At 40.7% G+C, this 12,218-nt stretch overlaps 2 protein-coding genes across 2 annotated transcripts in view; one reads left to right on the top strand and one right to left on the bottom strand.

The window, feature by feature from the left end:
* Window positions 1-12,218, top strand: part of RPL7A (ribosomal protein L7a) — a 475,634-nt gene that overhangs the window by 178,702 nt on the left and 284,714 nt on the right. The gene's annotated exons all lie outside the window — the stretch shown is intronic.
* ZDHHC15 (zDHHC palmitoyltransferase 15) overlaps window positions 5,528-12,218 on the bottom strand; it is a 91,198-nt gene continuing 84,507 nt past the window's right edge. Inside the window, exons 9-11 of the mRNA XM_082264644.1 lie at window positions 11,430-11,556; window positions 9,787-9,899; window positions 5,528-5,612 (exon numbers count right to left, since the gene is read on the bottom strand). Of these exons, the coding sequence (XP_082120770.1) occupies window positions 5,569-5,612; window positions 9,787-9,899; window positions 11,430-11,556 (284 nt within the window). The 3' untranslated portion in view covers window positions 5,528-5,568. The remainder of the gene's footprint in view (window positions 5,613-9,786; window positions 9,900-11,429; window positions 11,557-12,218) is intronic.

A 12,218-nucleotide genomic window follows, 5' to 3' on the forward strand; every position in this document is an offset into this window, starting at 1 on the left:
CAGCAGTGTGGTGCGAATCATATGCGATGTCTGACATCGCTTTAGTGTGAAGCGGCCCTTAGAGACAAAAAAAGTATAAAAATCTGTGTTGCTGCATTTACTTTTTTTGCAAAAAGGTGGACTGTGCCTATAACTGCCTCAAAATAAAGACAGGCTCGTCTGCCTAAAGTCCAGGAGCAATAGAACTAATGCAAATCATGTGTATTTGAAATAAAAACACCACAGTAAGTATTTACAAATTAGACTTGATTTTATTCGACAGGCAGCAAATCCAGCAAAACATTATGGAAATAGGAGTGTTGACTCTTAAAAATCCCTTTGTAAAAAAAACTGTACAAAAAAAAAATAAAAAAATATTTGTTGCATTTTCTGTTTGTAAGAGCACTAATCATAACATGAATGACCACATGATGTTCCATAATTAAAGTGCACCTGTCACTTAAAACCATTTTCTGCACATTTAGCCCATCAGAATGCCACTTACTGATTCACTCAGAATGACTGGCATTACTGAAGCACACTGCATGATAAATATTCATGAAGCCAGATTTATATTTTGATAGTCATGTTTTGTAGCTAATTGTTTGGCTGAATTCCAAATGATTTTGGGTTCAGTCCACAAAATGTATGCATATTATATATAGTGGTGCATTCAAATAACTTGTTTTCCCCATTTGTAGGCTATGAATCTAAAATGTTATTTTAGATGGACATACATATAAATGGTTTTAGTCAGACTGCTGATGTATATTAATGCAGTATTGATCAAACTGAGGCAAATCCTTTTAAAATCCAAACTTATACAGAGCAAAATAATGTTTGCATATTTTGCAGACAAAATTGAGGCTTCAAAGCTTCTGAATTTACAGAGCCACAAAGATAAAACCTGTTCCACTTTTCAGTTACTGTAAATGGCATAACAAAACGTATTTAAACAGCAGTATAAAATGCTATAACCCCTAGCAAACAATTAAAAACAACCTTTCAGCAGAATTAACCAATAGCTGGTAGCTAATGGTCAAGCTGCTTATGGCAATGTGTTATTTCCAATGCATTTAGAACCGGTCACAAGGCCACTAAGCAATAAATGATGGCTCTGAAACATTTTGAAAGTTACAAAATATGCACATTTAGCAGGCAAGTACTTACACATGTTAAAAAACACGCACACACATTCACTTACATGAACAGATCCCCCTTTAAGAGGCAATTAAGTCAATGAACAGCAACCATGAATACTGGTAGCTTACAGAAATACAAACACCACTAATATATCTTATGCTGGATCTAGTTTCCAGCTAATCCAGTGAAGATTCCAACATCAGTAACCATATTCTAACCTAACTTGAAGCTTTAATTAAAATGTCTTCCAGTATGCTGAATATTTTGTATAAAACAATAAAAAATGACTGCTTGTTTGATTTCTAAACCTCGCGGAAAAAAAAAAAAAAAATCTGGCTTTTACAATTTTTGCTTTTTGAGAAACCAAAGCACAAATGATGTGAAACCGAAGTCCTGTTTCACTTGATTGTGTAACTTCTGAAATTACAGCAGACAATGATTAAGCTTTAGTACAGGAATGACTAACATTCTTACCGGTCATGGCTTTATAATCTCCCTTCCTCACACCAGCTTTATGAATACCAAAGTTAGAATCGTGCTCAGGCAAAGTTGCATTTTAAACCCCAAGGGCTGTCAGATTTAGTGTCTATTCACACTGGTACGACTTGTCAGGCGACTTGGTCAGCCTGACAAGTCCTGCACCGTCGCTCCCACTGTGTAGTACAGGAGCCGTTCTAATAGGAGCGACACAAGTCGCTCCGACTTAGAAAAAGGGTCCTGTACTACTTTCGGGCGACCTGGAGGAGACTTGCATTGACTTACATTATGTGAAGTCCGTGCAAGTCGCGCTGCACACTTCTCAGGTCGCCCCCCTAAGTCGGAGCGACCTAATGTGAATGGGGACTGAATAAACATCTACTTCATGTTTATGTGTTCCCATACAAACAGCATTCCAAAATCAAATTAGGAGCATTTTTTAGCTTTCTATATGTGTCATTGAAGCAGGATTATACATGGAACTCTATAGACAACTTCTATTGTGCTTTAGAAAACCAAATGTGCAATTAATGGACAGTTACTTTTAAAAGTGCATTAACATTCAATGTACCACCTAAGCCTTGGGATCATCAATCCTTTTTTTGTTTAGGACAGTGTATAAAACTGATGAGGATCTTTAAGCACAGTACAGGCAGAGTTATTAATGATGAGCTTAACTCCCCAGCACTCAAAACTAGGTAGGATTCTTAAGTCAAAGGTGAGCAGCATTTTCAAATATCTTTTTGCCAAGTTATTGGAAACGTAACAAATAACTAGGTAGGATTCTTAATTAAAAAAGATGAGCAGCATTTTTAAATATCTTTTTTGCTAAGTTATTGGAAACCTGTAACAAATATAAGTAGTTGTGATCCCAATCAGGCTGCAAACATGAAAAAACACTTTAAGCCTGGCATTTGACATTTTCTAACCTCAAAGCATTGACAAACGCTGGTAGACAAAGAGAGCATGAAGCTGTGGGAAAATGTGGATATGATGAGCATGAGTTTACAGTGCAAATTTTCATTTACAACTCAGAAAATGACCTCCAGTCTACAATGTGCCCATAATAGCTTTTCAGGGTTTTACATACCGAGTAAAATACCTTCAGGAAACACTAGATGAAAATAACCCTCTGTCATAAAATGATTAGTAAACTGTATTCATACAAAAAGCCAACTGGCTAAACCACCAATAAATTAGAAGAATATCAAAAAAGTTAAAGTACATAATGAAAATCACTCTGTCACTGAAACTCCTCTTGCATAGAAAGAATTTTCAGAGTGCAGAAGAAAAACAATTGGTCGCATATTCCTTTCTCCCACCCACCAAATACAAATAATTGCCCAACTTAAGCAGCAGATTTGTCCAACAGCATCACAGCCTGAGTGGCTCCTGGAGTTCTAAAGCTGTACAATGTCTGCATGTGGAGCAAGGGTGCCTGGATACTGGCTCTCGGATGCTATGTGCAAACTTTCCCAGTATTCTGACCCCCTAAAATGCAAGAGAAGGAAATATTTTAGGCAAATCAGTTTCAGAAAAAAGTCAACTTACATTAATAAACAACAGCATTGTGATAAGGATGTTGAACACAATCATTCCCCACAAATCCAACCTTTTACATAAATAAATAAAACCGCTAACTTTTTATCCCCATCCGAGTCCCACTTGGGAGATTTTCTTTTACTTCCTATCCTGTAGGTGCAACAAGAAGAGAGAGAAAATCTTTCCAAGTTAAGGAAAGTGCCTTTTTGACAGCTGTCAGTGGAAACCAGTGTCCTCTTTAGTAGATTTTACCCATATTCCTGTCCACCTAACACAAGATTTCATGAATTTACAAGTCTCCTTTGGCCGAGTGAGCACTATGATTGTGGTGAGCATGGATGCCGGCAAAGGCATTGGATTCTGTGGAATAAGCTACTTATTGCAAACATTACATGGCTTTGGTCTTCAACTTATTAAAATGGCTTTAAAGTGGTTGTAAACCCACTTTATTGACATTAACATATAGGTAAGCCTATATTAAGGCTTACCTATAGGTGCTATAAATATCTCCAAAACATGCACCATTTAGGAGATATTTACAGTGCAGGCAGCGCTCTTCCGGTCCTTCAGAGCCCAGTGCGGTGAACGGCGGCTCCCGTCCAATCAGATGGCCGGAGGACACAATCCAGGAAGCAGGACTGCCGAACATGTCCTGTCGGCACTGCGGGGGCTTTTATTTTTAGGTAAGTACTTCATAATGAGCTAGTATGTGATGCCTTTGAAGGTTTTTTTTTTTTTTTTCACATTTTTTTTCAGCAGTTTACTTCCTCTTTAACTTCTCTACACTTCTCCCATGGCCAGAGTTTATGTCAATGGGTGGACAACTGAGGGTTTTCCATGTGCCAGGGGCACTAAACAGGGATGTGCATTTTCTCCTCTCTTGCACAACATTGTGGTAAAACCTCTGATGGCTTGATTCAGGGAACTAAAAGGGAGAAGTGTTTTTTTTTTTTTTACCTTAAAAGTGGTTGTAAACCGTTACAGATTTTTTTTGCCTGTGGGTTAAAGCCATATTGTGCATCGCATACTAGCACAATATGTTTGTTAAACTTACCTGAAAACGAAGCCCTTTCGTGCCAAGAAATCAGCGCTGCAGGCGCATCCATCTTCACGTCTTGCTTCTGGGTTCGCAGACTCTGGCTGCGACTGACCGGAGCCGCGATGACCTCACTCTTTATGGCACAAGAATCTGAAGGAACGGAAGAGCGCCTGCGCCAGTGATGTCACAGGCTAAATGCAAATCTAAATATCTCCTTAAACGTTGCCCATTTAGGAGAGATTTACACTACCTAAAGGTAAGCCTTATTATAGGCTTACCTATAGGTAAAAGCAAGAGAAGGAATTTTACTTCCTCTTTAATGCTTTCTCTACATTAGGGTAAAAAAAAAAAAAACAATCTACTGTCTGTGACTCCGCTCTCCTCTTCCATAAACACTTACATGACACCCCCCTCGATCCAGCGCTGTCCCTGCCAGCAGCTCCGCTCTGCTGTCTCTTTGCATTTAAGGGCTTTACTGAGCAGCGGGAGCCATTGGCTCATGCTGCGGTCAGTCAAATCCTGTGAGGAAGGAGTGGGGGCAGTGCCTAGCTGACCCCCACAGTAAGCATCAGACCAGTGTTTAGTGTGATGTCGCTTTTTAAGTGTATTTTTTTTGTGTCCTCCTTTTTGGTTTTGGCCACATATTAATACACCCAGAACCAATTTAGCATTATTTTAGGTTTACGATTGGTGTTCTCCTCTGCATGTGTGGATTGGAGATATGGGCAAGAAAGTGGTTTATGAGCGCTGCGATACCCAAGCATCTTGTGGCGCAAGAGGTATACTTTTACTTTATTCTTTTGTTTACACTTCCAGTCTTGTGTTTGGCATTTCTAAACTCTGGAGAAGTTATCTGGAATGTTTTTTTTTTTTTCTTTTACCGAAAAAAGTTGTATTGACTTTTCCAACCACAAGCATATATATATAGTGGATACAGGGTAAAGGAGTCTACTTTACCTTGAAGGATCACAGAATGGCATACAGAGACATTTTAGCAATAAGACATGGTAATACATAGAATAATGCCATATTCTTCACATACTATATGACAAGCTCAAGGATTCCTACACAGGAATTTGACAAGTATAAACAACTTCTAGGCTTCCCAGTTCATTGTTTTCTGTGTTAAGATGTTCCCGCTTTGAAGTGGGTTTAGCCGTGTTTGAAGATTCTAATCAGATCTTGGACGCACACAATTCTTATTTCCCTAAATGCAGCTAAGTGACTCACAAATCAACATTTCACAACACAAATGGGAAATTACTACATGTTATATGCTTTTGGAGGACATTTCTAAACGCATATAATAAACACAGATTTGACACTGTTAGTGTAATATAAACACACATACCTTAACTTGGCATTTTCAGCTTCAACTGTGCCAGTAACTATGTGTCGATTTCTATGGCTATGTGTGAAGTCTCATGAGGACCTGAAGTACAAAAAAGCATACAGGAGAAAACTGATTTTCTGGACAAATAGGCCTTCTTCATTAATTTCAGTGTTAGAGGTAGAGTGAAAGTTAAAACACCTATGTAACTTAATTTATAATCAGTTCATCAACGTTTTGTTAGTTATAGACAGAAAGATGCTTGTGGAGTCCCCTCCATGCTCAGCCATGGGGCATTCACTACCTTTTTTGCAACATCAAGTCTAGGTCCTACAGCTGCGATCTAAAATCGAACATTCATGTGGCACCACCTTGCCATGCCCATGGCAGGTGGGTATAGCTGGGAATTTAAATACAAAGATCTTTTTAGAGAGATTTATGAAAACACATGGGTGAATTAAGCCTCTAGCTCAGGGGTGGGGAACCTATGGTTCGGGGGCCGTATGCGGCCCCCGAAGTCATCTGGTCCGGCCCCCCATGCAGCTGAGTCTGTGTCTCTCAGCTGATCTGTCAGAATGGAGCCGATGCTTCCTGCTCCGTTTGACCAAATAAAACAGGCTAATTTTTAAGGTGATAATTTTGTACGGCCCCCGAATGGTTTTATAAATACCCAAATGGCCCTTGGCAGAAAAAAGGTTCCCCACCCCTGCTCTAGCTATACCAGATTTTGGTGGATTGAAATGGGTAATGTATGGGATTTATAGGACTAGGTTTTTGGGCAAAAATTTGATTTTTTTTTGCATTTCCCTGTAAAATCGATTCCTTGGAGTAGAGGACAGGACAGAGGAAGATTTAGAGAAGACTGGGATATAGGCAGGTATGTTGAGATGATTGGACACTGGCAAAAAGACTGCAAAGGATTTCCATATAACCCCTCCCACTCCCAGGAAGCCTCAGTTATTTAGCAAGCAATAAGGGGACAACAGAGGGAAGGATGGCTTGTGTCCTTACCTTTAAAAGAGTACAGTAAAGTCAGAAATCCCATCCCATTTTCTTGAGCATACAATACATGACAGGCAGATTCAGACAACTGGGACATTCCAATGCAATATCAATGTGAGGGGAGACAAAACAGCAAAAAAACAGCCTACAGAGGACGACCCCCCAACATAACAAAAGGGCACAGACTCAAATAAACAGTCTGAAGCACCTTGCGACCAAAAGCAGCATCAGCCAAAGCCTGAATAAATCCAGTAAACCCAGTAAAACTTCCTAAACGTGTAAACCGAAGTCCAGGGGACAGCCTTACAAATCTGCAAAGCCAAGAATGCACTGACAGAACTAGTAGAGTGAGCAGTCACTGGAAAGGGAGGAACCCTATATGTTTGGCCAAGTAGGCCCACACCATAGCCCGACCAGTGGACCTAGCAATGTTGGGATAACATGCCGGGAAAGGTGAAAAGGAAAACACATCTTTAGAAAAAAAGAACTTAGGTGGGGGGGCTATGGCACTGAAATTACAAGATTTGAGTCCCACGCTGCTACCAGAGGTTACCTGGAGGCAGCAATATGTCCAACCCCTTAAACAAAGACCTTCATCGTGGAGTGAGATGCCAACGGTCTTTGAAAAAGAATAGCCCAAAGATGGTATTTGACCCTAATTCATACTCCGGGCCAACTGCTGATACAGCCCTGACTGAAGAAAAGCCAGGATATTTCCCATGGAAAACTGACAAGGTCTAACCTTCTGCTGTTACCACCAGACAAAAAAAAAAAACCTTACAGATGTGGTAAAAGACTAGAAGTTGATTTTTTGGCACCTAACCGCATAGTGATGACTGGTTACACAGACCTCAATTTCACAGGACTTGGGCTACAACAGCCAAACCGTTAAAGCCAGTAACAGAAAAGCAGAATGGAACACTGAACCTGAAACAGTAGATATGAACAGTCCTGTACCAGACATGGAATATCTGCCAGAACCCCAGGAACATCTACTTACCATGGTATTCTTGGCCAATTTGGAACCAAGAGAATCACTCTGACTCGATTCGCTGGAGCAGGCAAAGGGAGGATTTTTTTGGGGAGGAAAATGTATATTTCAGGGAGATTTGATCCCATAGGGTTCCCCAGGGCATCCATCAAGAAGGCCCTCCGATCCTGAAATCTAGAAAAGATCCTTTCTACCTTGTGGTTAAATGAGAATGCTAGAAGATCCACATCCACTGTCCCATCTCTTGACAAATGTCCCAAACAACTCAGTTTCAAATCGCTTTTATTTGTATTTTGACAATATAACAAAAGTACTGTACAGTACAGAGCATCGAACAATCCTCAAGTGCCCTATTTAGACAGAATAATGATATATTGGTGAGGGAACATCAACATAGTAATTCAAAAAGCAGATCGTACCTTCAAATGCACCATAATAGGCCCAGTAGGGATGCGATTTATGAAAACATATATGGAGCAACAAGAGTAATCTAGTCATTAGCACTGGATAGTTACATATCCATTGTTTAGGGCTGACTGGTATGTATCGGAAGAATAGTAGATAGGAATAAGAAAAAGAAGAAGTAGTAGGTAGGTGGGTGTGTCCGTCTGGGCGTCTCGCCCATCAATACGTTTTGCGCGTTTAGGTTCACTCCCCTGGAACCTGTAAGTAGGCAAGCCATGGAGACCATATTTTGTCAAAAATAGTTTGTCGCGTAGAACACTCACAATTTTTTTATTACGCATAATCTATGCGAGTTTGCGTTTCCCTAGTGCCATGTCTATGACTGGATTTTTCCATGCTGTTGCTATAGCAATTTTGGCTGACAGAAACATGAAGTAGATTAAATGTTTGGGTATGTCTCTGGAAATTTTCGACAGTCTTATCCAACAGGGCCATGCCCACATCCTTGGTGATATTGACCTGTGTGACTGTGAAAATGAAAGAATGGATCCGCATCCAGAAACGGTGGACCTTGGAGCACGTCCACCACATGTGTAACGGTGTACCCATCTGTCCACAACACCTAAAGCAGTAGGCTGAGGTGCCAGGAGTCCCAAACAATTCCAGGTGTGAGGACCACTCTATCCTTAGTCAAGCTGCTGGTGGCGGAGAAAATCTGCCTGTCAGTGTTCCACACTTGGAATGTGTGTGGCCAACAAGGCTGAAACAGGACATTCTGTCTACTACAGAATCAGGTCTGCTTTGAGCTGCCCAACCACTGGTTCTGCCCTGGTGGTTAATAAAGCCACTGCCATGGCACTGGCTGATTGAACCTGTGTCAGCAGTCCTTGAAAGCAGTATATATTGATGTGAAGTCACTTCACTGATCAAGGAGGGAGAATTAGACACTGTCCAACACATACTCAGTACATACAAGTCGCTAAAATCCTTAGAAAGGGCAGTAAGACTGCCCAGGGCTGTCAGCACCTGTGCCTGAGTAGCAGTTATTAGCCTTTGAGCGGCCTGACTATAGATATTAATTGTAAGAGGAGAGGAGGATGACCTGGAGGTCAGCGTGGACATAAGCCCACTGTAAGTGAGAGAATTGGGGTTCACCACAGCAGGGCAGAAGGGCCGGTTCCACAGAGCACTTCCACACAGGGAAGAGCAGTCATTAACTCTTCCTAGCCCAGTTCATACCCCCTCAGTAAGGGGCCTTTAAGGACTGGGTCACATTGGTGCAGATCTCCTCTGCCCTGGACCTGTATTGCAGCCTGAGGATAACTAAGCATGCGGCAATGCATGCCAAGGTGGGTCCCTAACGAAGGACCAAGTGCACAAAGTAACTTTACAGGCCGGCCCACATCTTCTCTGGTGGGGTCAGGGTACAGTTTCTAAAGCTTTCGCTTGGGGCACCAACCTGGAAACTGTGTAAGATGCCGCCAAATAGCCATACCAGAGGAAAAAAATTTTGACTGAAGCATTCAGTAAGTGTGACTGACAAAATAAAAGCTCCACTCAGAGAAGACACCCAATATCTAAAAGACACTAGCGATAAACTGAGGCTTGCTAGGAGTAGGAGACGTTACATGGGGTCCTCACAGTCTTTTTGCCAGTGTCCATTTATCCAAAGCTACTTGCCTTTAACTTAGTGGTCTCTAAATCTGCCTGCGTCTTGTACTGTATGATTAGGAAATGTGAATTTCTAGCAAAGAGTCAGTGAAAATATGTTGGTGGGACCATATAGCTTGACAATTCTATCTTAAGAACAGATATCTTCAAGAAACCCCTAACTACCTGACACAATTCTAAGCTACTTCAGTGTTTTGAAAGCCTCACCTGGATTTTCTTCATCTGTACAATCATCATCATCCCACTGATCCTCTCTAGAGAGCAAAGGGTTTTGAGATTCTGAAACCGTTCTCATTGGAAAACATAATCCATCTCCAATACTAAGAAAAAAGAAAACAAATACACAGCGCAATGTATTGTGATGTAAATCTACAATGCAGAAGAAACAAAAAAAAAAAAAAAAAAAATCATGTTACTCCTGTATTTCTTCTCTTTGATTTAAACTCCTTTAAGCAGATTGTCAACCTGAATTACAGTGGATGTAAACCCTCACATATACCCACTGAAATGAACAGCCTCAGAGGATACACAGAGATGAAACAAATCCCCCTACATAAGTTTTACATGTATATTTGCTGTCTTCAACTTGCTATACTCTTTATATCGTGTTAGAGATTTTTTTTCTTCCTGTTCAGCCCTGGGTGTGGATTCTTGGCATACACTGTGTGACAGCTGATTGGAGGAAACCACCACTCCACATAGGCAAAGCAAGGAAGGAAGGAATGTGCAGAGCTGTGTTGTGAATAGATCAGCTGAGAGTACAGAGTGAAGATGCATTTTAACATTTATCTTAATGGCAACTAAAATCACTGCCAAACCCTGGAACTTTACAACTCTTTTACACAAATTTAAGAACAGGATACAGGAGACCAAGGTATATGAACAAAATGATGACAGAATGACCAATTTTGACTAAATCTGGACCCATAGGGTTAGGCATTTTCTCCCATCCACTTTCAATAGACACTTTCTAAAACTGCATAACATAGGGATAATGCACAATTGTTGTGATAGCCCCACGGGCCTTTCAGCACCAAAACCCCAACTTCCTCTTCCATTGCTCACTACCCCAGAAGGCACTTGGCAGAAGATAGAAACCTCTAAGATGGGCCACAGACACCAGCTGGACCGCAATATCCCAATATGCTCGATTCCAGGGAATATCATCACAGGTCTGTTTGTTGCACAAAACTGGAAGCTATGGGCCAAACATTTATATACAAAGTCTATACATCTATACATGGTTTCCCGACATCACTTATTTTTGGTTGCTCCCCACATGTAGCGGTGTTTAAGCCGTACTGAATGATTTGCTTTGTACCCTTATGTTTTCATGGACTTCTAGCATTCAAGCATTAATGCCCTGGACTTTGTAAAACCAATGCCATGTATTGTACAACCCAATACAAATTTATTAAAATGAGAAAAGGCAAATCATATGACAGATATTTAAAAGTGTGGATCATAAAAACCTTGAAGTCCAACCTGTGGCTCAAGGACAAATGTGCTTCCCTGGAACTCAATGACTACAAGGTCCCAGAGCTACACAGTAAACAGGAATGGCAATTTGTAAAGTTGCAATTGTAAGGTTCTCTAGCAGTCTCATGAAACAAGTCCCCTTCAACAGGTCTCCAACCACACCTCTCGGATCATCTCATGTAGCAAGCATATTTTCCTGACAGGTTTCTCTAGCATCATAAACATACACTCACATTCAGAGTATTACATGTGGCCCTTTAGTGATGTCAGGGTCCACATATCAGGCACCCTATACTATGTAAGCTAACCAACACCACCATAAAATATTCCATAAAAAAAAAAAAGAAGTATACAAAAACCTGCTAGCCTACCTTGTGAAGACAGGAATTAACCAAAGATTTTTCTGTTTCCCAAACACTTGCTCCAAGTTCTTTCTAATGCCCAGGTGGAAGCCATTTTTATCAGGACCACTGTAAAACACTGGTGTTGAAAAGGCCTCTATAGGATGTAAGAAAAAAAAAAAAAAAGGACAAAGTAAGAAATGATCACCAGTTATTACAAATATTCCTACAAATATCTTTCTCAGCTCATACAGTTCCCCATTTATTTTAAACTTTATAAAAATAAAAGAATGAATCTAAATCTGCTACAATTAAGTAACTTTATAACTGGTGCCCAACACATGGCTCGCTGACCCTCTGCATGCAGCCAGCAGACTATTGGGCACCATACCAACAGCAGAATTGAACCAGGGTGTCGGTCACTAAATTACGTTCTGTGTTCCATTGAAGGAGAGATTGTACTATGGGAGAAATGGGATGGATTTACTGTCACTGCAAGTGACCACAGACATAGAGGGAGGAATGTAGGGAGAAGGGTGGGGGTTAATATCACTGACACCAATGCTGGGGGCTATTATTGCGTCCACTGACACCAATGTTGGGGGTTATTGTACTCCCAACTTCAAGTTTGCATTCTGATACATTACAAAACACGCAGCGGGACAGAAATTTCTGGGCTTTGAAAAATGCACTGCATTTGTGCATCTTTGGAAATGTGGGAGGGGGTCCCACTGGAGGCCCTTTAAAATTTTCAAGTTGACCACACTGAACTGTATGAATTTAAAGAGGAACTTCAGTCAGGTTTTATTAAAAGTCAGC

This window comes from Pelophylax lessonae (genome assembly GCF_965119305.1).
Source record: "Pelophylax lessonae genome assembly, chromosome: 7".
Lineage (NCBI taxonomy): Eukaryota > Metazoa > Chordata > Amphibia > Anura > Ranidae > Pelophylax > Pelophylax lessonae.